This window comes from Nelusetta ayraudi, unplaced genomic scaffold, assembly GCF_046127955.1.
Source record: "Nelusetta ayraudi isolate G7.1 ecotype Tasmania unplaced genomic scaffold, CSIRO-AGI_Nayr_v1 ptg000022l, whole genome shotgun sequence".
NCBI lineage: Eukaryota > Metazoa > Chordata > Actinopteri > Tetraodontiformes > Monacanthidae > Nelusetta > Nelusetta ayraudi.
Window position 1 is genome coordinate 5361351 of NW_027466072.1, and position 16438 is coordinate 5377788.

General features: G+C 40.9%; 1 protein-coding gene across 1 annotated transcript in view; it reads left to right on the plus strand.

The window, feature by feature from the left end:
• The window catches only part of poln (polymerase (DNA directed) nu), a 32261-nt gene that overhangs the window by 11281 nt on the left and 4542 nt on the right, over positions 1-16438 (plus strand). Inside the window, exons 15-19 of the mRNA XM_076028305.1 lie at positions 2701-2758; positions 4656-4733; positions 8442-8553; positions 10343-10425; positions 14683-14814. Of these exons, the coding sequence (XP_075884420.1) occupies positions 2701-2758; positions 4656-4733; positions 8442-8553; positions 10343-10425; positions 14683-14814 (463 nt within the window). The remainder of the gene's footprint in view (positions 1-2700; positions 2759-4655; positions 4734-8441; positions 8554-10342; positions 10426-14682; positions 14815-16438) is intronic.

Consider the following 16438-nt stretch of genomic DNA (forward strand, 5'->3'; position numbering starts at 1 on the left):
TTATCTCCTTCTTTTGCAAATATAGTATTTTTTTTTTTTTAAAGACTCTTAGAGACCCTTGGGTACACTGCAACCTAAGCTTCTCTGTGGATTTTCTGTCATGTAGTGAATTACTTTGTTGCTAAATGCCCAAAATGATATATGGAGTTAAATGCACAGTTTACAGGATCTCTCGAATGCAGCAAGGTTGAGGTTGTTGCCTCCAAACAGCTGCAGCCGCTTCTAGATAAACTGCGCGGATCAACGCGTAGATCAGCGGATTTCACACAGTTGTGTGAGCTGCAAGTATCTTTGCGATGAGTCATGGTTGTTATCAGGCACTAGTAGGGCCACATCAAAACTTGAGCAGCACATTAAAACAATATAAACACCGTGTTGTTATGAGAATAAGGAGCAGTCATGTCCATGGAGCACATCGTTGAAACAAGGCGATAAAAGGACACGCGTGACTAAGTGGCCACTCCAGAGTCAATGAGCCACATTCAAGTGTGCGTCTTGGCTTATTTATCCCACTTATTGCAATGCAATGTCTGCAAATTGTCGTGTCTGAGAATATTAACACTCTCTTTGTTTCTGTTGATGCAAACAGGACCGCTTCACATGGTGGTGTAAGTGTGACCTCTCGCTCCTGTTTCTCCATATTTGCAATTTAAGACATTTTGGATCAGGCTGAAGTGTTCTGTGTTTAAAAACATGACTTTGTGCCAGTGTGGCCGTCTGACATCTCGACAGGGTCCCTCATTTGGACACACACAGTGTCCGCTAATGAACTGCTTCTCTGCTCTTAGCGACACAGTAAGAGTGATAATGACTTTGAACACATGCAGTGCAGTGACAGGCTTGTTTGTGTTTCGTGTACTTCAAGCCAGATGAATCGACTAAATATAAATTAGCTCTGCTGGATCAAGTGCAGTGAACTCTTTTGTCCAGTAGGTGATGCTTTTGTCTCTAGTTGCTCCAATCAACCAAGCATTCCTTTTGTTGTTTTGGTGCAGAAATAACTTTGTATGAATAACTTGCGCTGTATGTGGTGAAAATTCTGGCTCATGACATTTTTGTGATTATTTTGAATATTTTAACAACAGTGAGTTGATCCCAATGGAATTTGGCCTGCACACAAGCTTCTTTATTTTACTTTATCCTCGTATGTGTATGTGTGTGTGTTTTAAGCTGCATCGTCAGCACGAGTGAGCAAGCTGATCCAGACTATTTTACATTTCACTCTCTCATTCATCCTTCATCTCTCAGCTGCAGTGACGCACTTGGAAAATATCTCCGCCTTAAATCTTTGATTTTCTTTCTTCACATCTTTTTTTTTTTGTCTTTTATCTCTTGGTCTCTGATCGTCTTTTACCAGCTATTCAATCTATTGAACTGTCTTCCTGTCTTCCCTTTTCTCTTCTGCACGTATTTGTGCTGAGACCTGACCTGCTTTGCGAGACTATGGATGTATATCAAAGCAATGGCACGCTGTTGCATAATAATAATCGACAAAAGCTACGGAGCAAAGCGGTGAAACTGTCGGGAAAAAAATTACCGCAACAGAATACTAATGATCATCATTCACGGTGATGAATTTATCATAGACAGAATTCAATTCACAAGTCAGAGAACACCTTTGAACTCTGAGTGTCCTGGCATCTGTTGGACAATTCACTGTTTTCAGCTCACAATATGTGTGCGTCCTGATTTCTGCTGTCATCACTCTTATCACAGAGCATTTATGTCCGAGAAGGTCAGTGACCTGTGATGACATTGCAAACAGTTACTGGAACCCACAGCAGCAACACCTCTGCAATTAAGTGGACAGTCACGTGTTCTTGTGTGTGTGTGTGTGTGTGTGTGTGTGTGTGTGTGTGTGTGTGTGTGTGTGTGTGTGTGTGTGTGTGTGTGTGTGTGTGTGTGTTCTTCCACTGTCCACACCCTGCCACTGCAGTCCTGCTTTTCTCCCCTCTTTCTTCCTCTACATCTCCCTTGTGAATAATGAATGAGTGGTGAAAGCACCGAGGTTGTCTTCTCTCCATAGATCACACACACAGCCTCCGAGCAGCAACTTGTTATTTGTGCCTGGCTTCATGCTCTTTCCTCTTTGCCGGGTCCCCACCCGTTCATTCGTTCACATGCAATCTAATAATCTTTTCTAAAGTGGCTGATGACGAAACTGCGTGTCCCTTTGCATTTCTTGTTTTGATGCTGTGGGATGAACTGAAATAGAAATGGCAAACACATTTGCAGTTTCCTCCTTGTTCTTGCTACCTCAACAGGAACAAAAATTGTTTTGTATGTGTGTCCATATGAACAGCGTTTTGAATTTCTCAAGGTGGGCCGGGAGCGCCGCAGTCATGATGGGGCTGAGCCTGTTTTTAGTATTTTAATGCCCTGTGTATATTTTTGTAATAATGTGTCATACCTCTTTTGTTTTATTTTTAAAATTCCCTCTTTGTCTCTTTTTGTGCCTTTGCTCCATGTCCCTGTTTTGCTCCAATGATCACCCTAATTTGTTGCACATTGTACATCGTCAGTCTGCCCTCCAAACTGCTTCAGATTACTACTTTTTGGTTTACAGAGATGTATTCCTTCACTAATGTTGTTTTATCTGTGTAGGTGTGTGTTTCCGCAGTAAACCGGGTGGCCCAACCTCTCCTTGTTTACACCCCAGCAGCACCACAATCCTGACTAGTGTGTTTCTCCCCTCCACAGAACTTCCAGGCTTTGCCCAGACAGCCACTTCAAATTACCAAGAAGCAGCACATCCAAGGTGAACTCACACTTACTGACACAGAGTGACACTTGTTACAGACATCCAGACACACTTGTCTGGATGCGACTCACTTTTTTTTAATAGAGAGAGAGTGCATCTCGAAAAGTTGCTCTCTGTAACACAAAAGGGGGTCAATGATGATTAGAAAATTTTGGGTTGGCAAATGGGCAGAAGACAAATTTGTGAAAATGTGTTCTCCCATATTCAGAGCTCTTTGTGGCATTCATTTGATTTTAAAGCAGTGGACAAGAGGAAGTTTTGTGGAGCGCTACAAGTGATATACATTGATATAGTTTAAAAAAGTCTGAGGGAAATGACTCACATTCAGTGAAACAGAAATAGAACTAGAAGTATGTTTTCTCCTGCTTATTATATAATGAAGTTGTTTGTTGGCAAATGTCAAGTCCCAATATTTCTTGGTTAAATGACAGGACTTAAAACATCTGAATTAGAGCATCACAACTCATCTTCCATCCTTGTTATGTATACATAAGCCCTTCATCACTCCCCTATCCTCACCCTCTTCCTTTTATCCTCTCTCCTTTAGAGAAGGTTGTAATTACCCCAGAGGTTGCACATAGTCATTATTTTTAAAAACCGCACAACCAAAACTTTGGAGAACAAAATTATGTACTCACTTTGTTTCAGAACGAGTAATTCGCAGCTTAAATATCACCGTGCAATTTCAGTTCAAAGTTTCGCCCATTAAATAGTCTTTTCAAAAACACTTTTTCAAGTAAATAGTAAATAACAGCAATGTGTGATATGCACATAATACCTCATGATGAAATTTTATTAAGTCAGGCCAGTAAAACGTTCAAAATCTTTTTTGGTATTACATATTTCTTTGTATTTTCTCACATTAATTCGTGACACCAGAGCAAATCAGTCAGCCACCTGCTTGTTGTGTGGGAGCATTGGCTTTAAGGATTAGTTGCCTGAATTTTATTTTACTTTAGATTTTAATTGATTTTCTTTCCCATGGACTTGATAATTCTTTGGAAGAACCCAATGTAGTTTTTGCACTCATAGAATTGTTTTAAACCTTGTCCTCTGGAGACTTCTTTTTTTTTTTTTTTTTTTTTAAGAAAACAGAGGTAAAAGGTCAATAATTGCAATTAAAAGGGAAAATAATACTGATTAATTAGTATTAAATGTCCAAAGGTAAACACACACAACATTAGATAGAGCAAATAGTAACGGTAGGAAATGCTATTACAAATAATACAACTTTTAACTTGAGGCATCAGAGACTTTTTTTGTTCAGAGGTAGAATAGAGCAGCTCACAGAACAAAAAATGTATTTTTAAATTTTTTTATAGAGAGTGAATGAGCTCATTAACACAAGTCTGTCACCTCTGTTTGAACAGTCAGTCCACATTCTGCTTCCTGCCAGTCACAGCCTGCAGTACCACACTCAGCTTCATCGATTTATTTCCATCTCTCGCTGTTTCACTGCTCCAAGCTTTTTTTTTCTGTCTTCGCTCTGTTTTAGTAGATTTAGTGCCGCTAACATCAGCAAGCCGCTGCCTTGCTAGCGCAGATCCCCAAAGCCTCTTGTCAGCAAAGCCTCTTTTCTATCTGTCCCTGCTACATTCCTCACATCATCCCTTTCTTTTTTCTTTTAATATCATTCCATTTCTCTCTGATTTCAATGGTATCACCTTTTGTCATTCTTCAAATGCATGTGCTTCTCAATACCTTGCGTTCTATGGTGTGTTTTTTTTTTTTTTTAAACTTTTTAATTTTTTAACTAGAATTAAAATGTTTAGTTCTGTAACTAGATACCTCCGCATATTGTTTTGGATTTAAAAAAAAAAATGTCATTCTCACCATGTTAATAGAATGTAAGGATGTAGTAAGAATTTTGATGTGCCTGTGTTGTTCCCAACAGGTAAGGAAGAGGAGGTGGTCAACATTCATCCTCGGGCAATGTTCATCCCTCAGAATGGCTGGACTTTCCTGGCTGCAGGTACAATTATAAATAATGTTTTGTCATTTATAGTTAATTTATACTTTTTAATCTGCTGGTTTGGTTTGTGTTCGCAGCTGTTCTTTGCTGTTCTTTACTGTTTTTAACCACACTCAAAATGTTATGGGTATTCTCACAAAATTACAGGTATTCCTTGTGAATAAAATCCTCAAGATTCGATTATGCTTTTATGGGTACATGGTTTAAAAAAAATATTTTTTGCCGAAAGCCTAATATACTTATTTTATATTTATGGTTGGAGACTCACATTGTCCTCAAACCAAATGCTAAGAACAAACTGTTATATTACTGCCTAATATGCACAAAATTCAAATTATTCTTTTGTGCATATTAGACATAAATACTGTACTGATTGAAATGATAAAAACCCACATTTACAATCCACCATCCCCATGACTACTGTTGTCGGACCTAGCGCAATTTCATTTCCACCTCATTCACACCAGCATGTCGATCTGGGTCTGTCTGTGATTGTGGTGAAAGATTTTCCAAAGGAAGTAATTTCCAATTTCTGGAGTAACAGTTTAGAAATGCCAATGAAAAGATGGAACAATGACAAGAAAGTTTCCTGGTAAGCTTGGGAGCAGGTGGGTGAGCGAATTTGCGCTGCAATCTGTGACCTGACCACTAGATGACACAATCTTTCACACCGCACCTTTAAATGATGCTCCTCCAAGGATAAGTCAATCTAAGTGAAGTGTAGAACTGTCAACGGTGCACTGACACAATCCAGTTTAGTTGCTTGAGGGCGAAAAGACTGAGCGCAGACTTAGAGCGAGCAGTTTTGGGACCGCTGGCCTTCTGCTGGCCTTGACAGTGTGTCACTTACATAACCATGCAGATTTAACCAAAAAAAGAAAAAGAAAAAACGCAGGGTGAACAGAAGGGCAGCAGAGGGATAACAGTGAGGATCACACAAATGCAGACAACATGGCAGCGATGCCCGACCACATGCCCTAATGCCAGTTACAGCTATGGCAACCGCGCCCTCCTGTGCAGCCTGTGCTCCCTCACTCCTGCTCCGCTTTTACGTCCTTCGATGTCCTTTTTTTTTTTTTTTTTTTTTTCTCCTAAATGGGACCACAAGTACACAACAAGTTCAAGCGAGAGACATGCCAGAAGGTATTTTCCATTCCAATGTCACTTTTTTCGTCTGGACTGTCAGAGTTTTGCGTCTGCACTTGTCTGCCCTGATTTCATTCTGGAGCAAAGAGCGGAACACAAAGGTCAAAAATGCAAAGTCATGTTTTTGTGTTTGGGAATTTTTATGTGTTTTATTGACTACTCACTCAGTCAGAGTACACACAAGCAGCACATTGTGCACACAGCCCCTTTGTGTGTTCTTAAAATGTGTATTCAAATGAATATTTTGGTTGCTCAACAATGAGGGTTCACGTTCAGGGCACTCTTACACCAGACTGAGAAGAGCTCTGAGCTCCATTCCAACTCAAATCCTTGGATCTAGCCAGTATGTATTCCTCCCTGTTCATTCTGTCTTGAAACCTGCCGTGACCCAGCAGCACCCACAGGGAGATGTTTCATCTCTTCGACGTGCAGGTTTTGCCGAGCCCAGATGTTTTTATCCATAACCTTCACACTGCGGAGCGTCTCTGAGGGCCGTTCAGGACGGTGTGGGTGGTGGTGTTAAAAATGTGAGGTTGGAACAAGAGCAAGCAAGCAACCTTATTTCCCAGCTGTTAGCTGTTGCAAAATGTGATCCTTTTGAGTGGGAAGGATTCTTCCCCTCATATTTAAGAAAAAAGCAGAAATCAAGTTTTCTTTTAATTCTTAGAACTTCAACAGCTGCATATTATGCAACATCATTCACTTTACTAATGCTTCTAACAATTTCTTGTATATGCCTCTGAACATATACATATATATGTGTGTGTGTGTGTGTGTGTGTGTGTGTGTGTGTGTGTGTGTGTGTGTGTGTGATTTTGTTTGAGTTTTTTTCTTTGCAGCATTACGCAATAATATATTATTATAAGAAACAATAGAAAGAAATAGATGGATAGATGGATGGATATTTTGGCTTACAGTAACAAAGCCATTCTAAATCCAGCCCCTCTTACATTATTAATACCTCACTGCAAATATCTAATGAACAAATAGTTGATTTACAAATCAATAGGTCTTGGTCTCTCGCATCACATCCAATTTGCTCATAAAGTGCCTTAAATTAATGCAGGTAAATTCTCAAAAAGCTTGAAAAATAAATATTTTAGTACAGATCAATAAAAGTACTCTGTGGTTTTTTTTTCAATGTCTCACACACATGAATGAGAGGAAACTATAAAGTATGTTTAGCTGTCAGGTTTAACACACTTTGATTTTTTTTTTTGTTGCCCTTCACACACATGCCTGCGCACACACATAGACGCACGCACACACACAGACACACAGACACACACACACACACACACACACACACACACACACACACACACACACACACACACACACACACACACACACATCTTCTTGTCAGCAATATGTTCTTGAACCTGCCGGCCATGCTCGAAGGAAATGTGATCCGGCTCATAAAAAATGGATGGAGGGATATCTTTAGAAACTGCCTTCATTGCCTCAGTGTAGCCAAAACCAGACATTTCTATTTTCTTCTTGCCTCACCTTTCCAATAACTTTTCTTCTTTCAGTCTTTTTTTTACACTGTAATCAACCTCTTTGCATTCTTTTAGATGCCACAACCTCCTGCTGACTGCGGTTAAATGCTGGATGTTGGTTTTATCTCTTCCTGGATCTGACCAGTTACTAACCATTCCTTCCCATTTTCCATCCATTGGGCTTCATATTCCGTCTTTATTACAGTTTAGACTTACTCTGTGCGTGCGTGCGTGCGTGTGTGTGTGTGTGTGTGTGTGTGTGCGCTAGTCATCAGTAAACTGTTTGTAATCTCTGAACCCCGCTGCTCCTTTAACTGCCTTAGAATGAGTTTCAGTCAATTTATTATTCAAAGCTTTCTGAAATAAGGTGACTTTGGACTGTCCTGTCCCAAAGCTCTCTGTCCTTTCTGCCAATTAACCTTCAATTGACAATATTTTCAAAATCAATAAATCAACTGATCCCTTTGAGCCTTTAAATACTAAAATTACAACTTCAGAAGTTCCACAGTTTTCTTTGTTGGATTACTCAGTTGGTGTACTCATTTATTCATTCCAAAGATGTTTGAAGACTAAAGGATATGCAAGTGGAGTCATTATTTTAAAATATAACGCTCCTCCCTCTAAAATAACGGCAATAATGAAGACGGTTCTTCACCTTGTAGTGAACCCGCGTTCCCCGGGGCCTCGCCTGGAGGTCTGTACGTTTCCTTTTCCACGGGAGTCCTCAGGTTCCCCGTGTATATAATCCCATCAGGGTTTAACTGCAGTTTCCAGGCTTTGTGGCTTTTTCGTAGCAAGCCAAATTTGAATGGATTTACATGACAGCGGCGTTGGTTCGCTCTCCTGCTCAGAATGGATCATGCAGATGAGGCCCGAACGTAATGCTGTTAGCAATTATCTCGTCTGATTAACACGACTAGACTGTTGGTTTGATGTGAAATGGGGTTGAGTATCACTGATGAGGGGTCTCTCTCTCTCTCTCTCTCTCTCTCTCTCTCCCTCTCCCTCTCTCTCTCTCTCTCTGTCTCTCTGTCCCTCCCTCCCTCTCTCTACATGTCAGACTTCTGCCAGGTGGAGCTGCGCCTGCTGGCACACCTCTCCTCCGACCCGGAGCTGCTTCGCATTTTCACCCAACCGCACACTGACGTCTTTACCATGTTGGCCTCTCAGTGGTTAGTGTCTCTCCCCGACACACACAAACACAAACGCACACGCCGGTTCGCCGTTGGTTCTCCGCCGCTTGCAGAGGCCGGTGTGTTACCGCTATAGTTTTCCTCCCTCCTCCTCACCCCGCCAGCTCCCCCGCACGCTGCCAGCTCATTCACTTCAAACGCTGAAGAAGCTCTGTTGCCATGGCGACCGTGCCAACTACATCATCCACCGTCTCTGTTTCACAGGCAGGACACCCCATGGGCTCATTGTGATGACATTGTCGTCCTTTTGAAACATTATTGCGAGTGCACACGTGCCTATGTGTGTTTTCTTCATTCCCTCACTCCAACGCCGGCGAGTGTGTGTTTGTCTCGTCCTCCCGACGGCGTTGTGCGGTGGCGTCTGTCTCAGTGAAGTATGTGTCAGAGGGGCTTCTGGTAATCAAATTACCTGCACACGCATATTCTATTAACAGGTCTCCCGTGGCTTGACGTGGCGTCTCTTTCCTGGTCCCACTTTCACCTTAAAGCTAATTATAGTGTGACTGCTGGGATTGTTAAGCAACTCACGACTTTTGGATCCACTGCATCTCTCCATTTCCTCGTGCTTTAATCCGTTGCACTCTCTCCGTGCAGCATTTTCACTTCTCATTGTTGTTTTCTGTAAGTGACAGTGAGGCTTGTCCAGTCTACTGTGTTAGCAGTTCCCCTGGAAACACCATCTTGTAATTAACACAATGAGAAAAATGGCTATGAACTTATATGTGTTATGGATATTATGGAGACTTCAATTGAAGGAGAAATTACTGCCCGTACAGCAGGGGGCAGTGAAAATCCAGCATGCACTTCAACTTGAAGGCAAGGGAGGCATTTGAAGTATTTTTAAACGGAATTGGCAATTAGAATATGTAACCAGAGAAAAAAAAAGATTATGAATAAATATCCAAAGAACCAACATTTTAAAAGATTTAATAAAAAGTAATCATTTAAAGGCGCTTAAATTTGGAATTTATACATATATATATATATATATATATATATATATATATATATATATATATATATATATATATATGTATATATATGTATATGTATATGTATATATATATATATATATGTATATGTATATATATGTATATGTATATGTATATATATATATATATATATATATATGTATATATATATGTATATATATATATATATATACATATATATATATATATATATATATACATATATATATATATATATATATATATATATATATATATATATATATATATATATATTAGAGAATTAAAAAATTACGTTTCTGTATTTAACATTTCACTAAATTTTGATATCTCAAAATTAAGAGTAATTCCTCTGAGGTCCTGACATCATGACACAAAGGAATAGAGACGTGTGTGTGTGTGTGTGTGTGTGTGTGTGTGTGTGTGTGTGTGTGTGTGTGTTGGCACTGCTGTATGCACTAGCTCAGCACTGATACGCCGTGGCAGCCCCATCAGAACTGCCTCTTTGAGAAGGTGTCGTCCCATCCTGTCTCTCCTACGCTGCTGTGGTTGGCCTCAATTCGCTCAACATTACTGTCGGACTCAGTCCATCCCTGCCTCAGTCCGCTCTGCCCCGCCAATAAACAACCATGTGGTCTTACAGAATATCTTAATATGAACTTTATTTTGTCGGCAACACAAATAAAGTAATTCTCGATAAATTAAACCGACAACACCCACTCCATCACTTCAGACACGCAACCATTTCCAACTCATGTCTTTCTGTTCTTATTCTTTTAAGTGTATTTTCTCTTCAGGAAAGGGCTGAGCGAGGGCGAGGTGACTTCTGAAGACAGAGAGCACGCCAAACGCATTGTTTACTCTGTTGTGTATGGGGCAGGTTAGTTTTGTCTTATTTGCTTACACACACACACACACACACACACACACACACACACGGCTAGCCCATTTAAGATCCGTACTGGGTAATATATAACATCATCTATCGTGAAGGCATTTTTAACTAACAGGACAGAGCTGCAAGTGGTAAATTGTGTGTGAGGTTCAATGCAGTAGAGAAAGAGACAGGTGCAGCTGGGTTAGAGGTTATCTTTGCATAAAAACGTGCAGCATTTCCTCCTTAATGCATTTATTCGGCTACGTTACTTTCATGTTGTGTAATATCTCCAGTATCTCTAATATCTAGTACACCTGATCCTGCAGAATAGTCACAAATAGGGGATTGGAAAATAGATGGACAACTGAAACAGTCCCTATTTGTGACCCATTTACTTTGTACACAAACACATATATGCGAAGGCATGGCCAGAGCGTAGGGATTAAATGGAGAAGTGTGCGAGTGCAGATGTGTGAATGTGTTGTTCAGTCAGCAGCAACAGATCTGAAATGTGGACTCAGTCTTTTGAGTGTTTGGTTTGACCGGATGTGTGACGCAACACCGGCATGTTTATGTTTGTGCTTTCACCTGTGAGATGAATGGAGACCTTACGGGCAGGGGTCCACAAGGATTTATGACCACTGACCCACTAACATCCCTGTGTTTGTTTGCTTACAGCTTTTCTACATGTACTGTACATGCACCACACCGGCCCTTTTCCACTGTCTGCTGTGGTTTGGCCGCTGGACTGACTCGCTTGAATTTGCTTTCAAAGCTGCTCATGTGACACACGACAGCAACTGCTCGAAATACATTCTAACATAAATAATTGATTATGCAGGCATGTCCGTGTGGATTGTGCAATGTGTGGACGACTGATTACCCTATATTTCGCCTTTTTTTTTTTTTCAGCTGAAGGGGAAATAAATTCTTGGGCTAAAGTAAACTGCTGATCAGGCAAATATTAAAAAATAGAACAACAAAGAACAATGTGGCTTTTTACTCAGCTCTTTATTTTAATCAAGTGAAACACTTAATTTATATTGTTTTTGTGTCTGACTCTTGCTGTGCTGGTGCGTTTGGCACTCCTGCAACCGTGGCATGATGTCTTATCAAAACAGATCAATTACTGTTTCCACCAAGACATCATGACAGAACCAGGAAATAAATTCCATTCCAACCGCCCAATTAGGTGCGATACTAAAGCACATGGTTTTCATCAGAACCTGCATTCTGACGGGAACTTGGCTTGAGTCTAATACACCACCACATTTTCAGCCTCTGTGCATCAGCAAAAGTGACGTGGAAGCTTGGTTTTACTGCTTTAGCACAGCTCAGCGGGAGAAAACAAACATCACACGGTGAAATGACCGGTCTGGTTGAATGAGACCCAATAAAATGCGAGCAGTCAGTGTGTAAAGTCTTTTAATATGAACTGAGTGGGTGGAGCCACTGTTTCACGCTGGGATTAATCACAGTGGCAAAAGGTCAGCAATATAGACTCTGAAAATAACTGACGTATTCAAAGCGTAGCAAAGTAAGATGCTTGGAATAGCATCAGCACATGTAGGCTGTAGGCAGCAGAGAAACAAAACAGGGGAGGCGGCGGCGGTAACGGCCTTGAGAGTAATGTAGGGGAAAGGGGAAGAGTGAGGAGTGGGCGGGGCTGCACAATCATCGTAGACAGACCGCTCTTCATGGAAGGACGTGTTGCCAGGGATACCAAACACTAAAAGGAAGCGCTCTGGAGACAATATTCAGGCCAGGGAGGAGGGGCGGAATGGCGCTTTTCGACTCGTGCTCTGAAATGCACTCACATGCAAATGGGTCAAGTCTAAGTGATATCTCAGGGGGTAAAAAAAATACAGGAACAACAGCAGCAGATAAATGTCGGGTCAAGAATAACACAAGAGTCTGGTGTTTTTTTGCTGATAACAGCTGAAATTTTTTGGCATTTTGTGAGGTGTGGACGTGAGATTTCTTTAATGACGGAGCAAACAACAGCGCTAACCTACTCACTCGGGTAGGAGACGGCTAAGAAAACAGAGCAGTAAGCGGGAAGGTCAAAGGTCAGCAACCTCATTGCGCAAGAATGTGGGAATTCATAGTCACAGAAGTGCACATGCACCACATCCATCTAGGTCAACGCGCTCTGGCATAGAAATCATCTTGCAAAAATATCTTTGATCCGTTTGACATGCTGCTTCTTACCAAATACTGAGCACGAAAACATATATGAAACACATGGAGAAAGTTATTGTTTTTCTCTGTTGCTGCGGAAATCAGAACCAGCTTTATATTTTTGGGGCTGTGCAACCCCCACAGAGACCGACCCCCCCAACAGTAATCAGTTCAATTTACTTTTTCCTCTGAGATTGCTGGTTCAAATATTTTATTCCAAATGCTGATGCATATTTCTTGACATAGAGTTGTTCTTCAAACAAAGGTTATATTTAAATGTATTCATTTATAAGATGGGACAAAAACTTGAATACTTTCAGGTTTACCACCAAAAAAAAAACGTATTTCTATACTTGATTGTGTACAGTTGCATTTGTGTTCTTACATTGTTGTTTTTGTTATAATGCTGAAACGCAGTGTTCGATGGTTGAGAATTATGAGAAATAATCACATGAATATTTTAATTTTTTTCTCTCGAATAGAATCAAATTCATCACACATTTCTGTAATTTATAAAATGGACTTTAATTGGCTTCAAACTTTTAACGTCATACCACTGTTAGATTTAAGGTGAGCTGAAAAAAGTCAAAAATTCATGATGCTGGACCATCCAACCAAACTGAAAAGAGATTTTTGTAGCAATACGCATACACACGCACACATGTACATATGTGTGTATGTTTTTATATATATATATATAGATTATATATGTATATATACATATATATATGTATGTATGTGTACATATATATATATATATATATATATATATATATATATATGTATATATTCTGTGTTTACATGACATTATTCATGAACACACATGACACGCAGCTCAACCATACACGCTGCACACATAATAACATACACACACACACACTCAGATCGGCACCCATTAGCTCAGCCCCTCCCCTTCTTTATTGATCTGTTCCCAACCTGATAGGCTGCTGCCTCGACTGCTGCTACTGCTGCTACCGGCTTTGCACCTTTGACGTTTCCTGCGACTGCACACACGCCCGTGCACATACCAAGCCTCTTTGTTCTTGGCTTTGTCCTCACCACACACACACACACACAGAGGCATAAACCCCTTGAAGTCTCACGCTGATCCTTGCCTGCTCTTTTTATCTTGTCCTCTTCCATCTTTCACCCCTCACTTGGCTCCAATACTTTACCCTCTGGTCTGCCTTCTGTTCTACTTCTCCACTGCAACTTCTCTGTCTCTCTCTTTCTCTCGCTCTCTCTCTCTCTCTCTCTCTCTCTCTCTCCCTCTCTCTCTCTGGTCTCTCAGTAACTTTTGAAGCCCTGATAAAGTTGCTTTACCTGTATTTCCTTTATTTTGCTCATAACTGTGTGACTTACGACTTTAAAGATTTATAGTTTCAAGATTTTGTACAGACTGTACATGAGGGCTCTGGATCGATCCCATGCATATGTTCTATCAGACAATTACATTTGTACTTATGCATGTGAATAGGGATATTTGTTGGTGCAGTGGTTAACACTGTCACCTCACAGCGAGAGGGCCGCAGGTTAGATTCTGACACTACACTGGTGACTTGTCCAGGTTGTAACCCACCTTCACTACCCTTAGTAGTCAAGAAAAATCTGGGTAGATGGAAGGTAGGGGTGTCTGATGGCAATATATTTTATGGTCACAAGTTAAGATTCTTGTCTAATGTGTTTAATCTACAAAAATGCACAGCCCCTCAAAGCAGCCTGCTGTAGTCTCCAACAGAAGTGATTGGATGAATTCATTTATATTCTCTTTTGTTATTATTTATTTATTTATTTATTTATTGAAACTTTTTTTTTATTCTAACTTGTTTTATTTGTATTTTATGTTTTGCGTGTACTTCTGAGCCTTTCACTTAGTTTTTCACTGCCGCACAGCTCTTTGGTTCTTTGCGGCCGTTTTAGACCGCTTTACGAATGAATGTTGGATCTGGATTGGATTTGAAATGAATTTGACTTTGGTGTTTTTTGTCTAGACTAGAGCAACTTTGTCTCTTGTGCTGTGAGTATTTTCCCCTAATGTCAAATTTGAATTGTTGAGTGTGAGTTGGATCTGTGTTGCAGGTCGCGAGCGTCTGTCAGAGATCCTCGGGATGAGCACAGAACAAGCCAGCAAGTTCCAGGACAGCTTCCTCCAGAAATACAAAGAGTTGCACGCCTTCATCCAGAGAACCATCCAGCTGTGCCACAAGCAAGGTCTGTGTGCACTTCAATGCCCGTCTTCCGGTTAAACTTTCCCTCAAGGTCGTTATGAACCTCAGTGTGCCTTGAGCTGAGAAATATTGATGAGAATGTGCTGTTTGCTGCATGAAAGGTGTTTTGCAGAAAACTCAAACAAACTGCAGATTTTACATACTGAAAAATCAGACAGGCCAAAATTGTTTTAGTTCCAATACTTAAAAAGTATTAATGCATCAATTCACTGTAACAATTTATTTCAACATACACTACAAGTTTGGACACCCTATGAATTAAAATGTCTTTTCTTTCATTCTCATGACTATTGACATTGCGGTTTCTCACCCAAGGCATCAAACCTACATATGAACACACATGGAATTATGGAGGAAACAATAAAAGTGTAAAATGAAAACTCAAACACATTTTACATTTAAATACTTCAAAATAGCCACCGTTTATAAAAAGCATATTTAGAGTCATCTCATGTGTTTTTCTTTGCTACATAGCTATATATATCTTGCTCATATATTGGATGTCTTCAGTATCTACTTGCGGTGTAGAAAGTTGTAAAGATTAAAAAGAAATTGCACGAGAAGGTGTGTCCAAACTTTTCACTGATAGTGTATGGCAATTCTAAACATTGGCAAAAATGATCTTCCATGATGTCAAATTTATTTTATAATTTTTATCAGTTGAAGCTCTCCCCGTAATTTAGGGGAACACTTGAGGTCAGAAAGTGGTGCTACATTATGTCTGCAGAGGAAATACTTTGTATTGGAGGACACTGCAATTTATAGATTTCAGTCCAATCAATGAAGCCAGATTTCACAGTCCCTACAGGAATGGCGTACGTGCGCGTGTGTGCGTGCGCGTGCCTGGGCTGAGGAAGATGTGCTTGCACTGGCAAGATTAAGACAAACTGCCACTGGTCAATACTTGAGGAGGCCGGTGCGGGTGGATGTGAGATGGGTGAGGGGCGCTGACGTCTCAGAGCGGGTCACTCTATTTATACACACGCCGAAGTGCCAACGCAGCACACCTGAGACTCGAGCGCGCTCGCACAGAATAATGTAAAGTCTGCATTTTAACCCCGGCTACTCACGGTACACCATCCCAGAGTTGACAGGGCGGACCGATGAGGTCAGCCTGCAACAAAACAGATCCTCATGCCGTCCTTGCTGATGCCTGCGCTGAGGTCGGATGTTGAGTTGCATGAGCTTTTTTCCCCCCTTCGAACAAAACCGCTTGGTGAAGCTGTAAACTAATTACATCCCAATCAGATCAGCAGGAATCCAAAAGAAGGGAGCTCTTGTAGCTGTGTAAACAAGCCCCAGTTTGCCAGGCTCCTCTCTGCAGCAGAAACTCGCCGCTCTGTCATTTTTGTTTGGCTTAACAAGTGTTGAATAAGAACCTTGTTTTGCCCTAAACAGCGAAAAATAGGTCAAGGCGGCCCCCAGAGTTACACCAGAGTCTCCAGCACTGACATGCTGCCATGCGTGCACGGACAGGTGCTTCCTCACCGCAGCAACACATCACCGCTGTCACACCTCAGTTCCCCCCCAGGACTCATCACTTCCCCTTTCCGCCTGCTTCAGCAGCCTGACTGAAGCACAATAACGGGCTCATTCTCCTCAGTGCT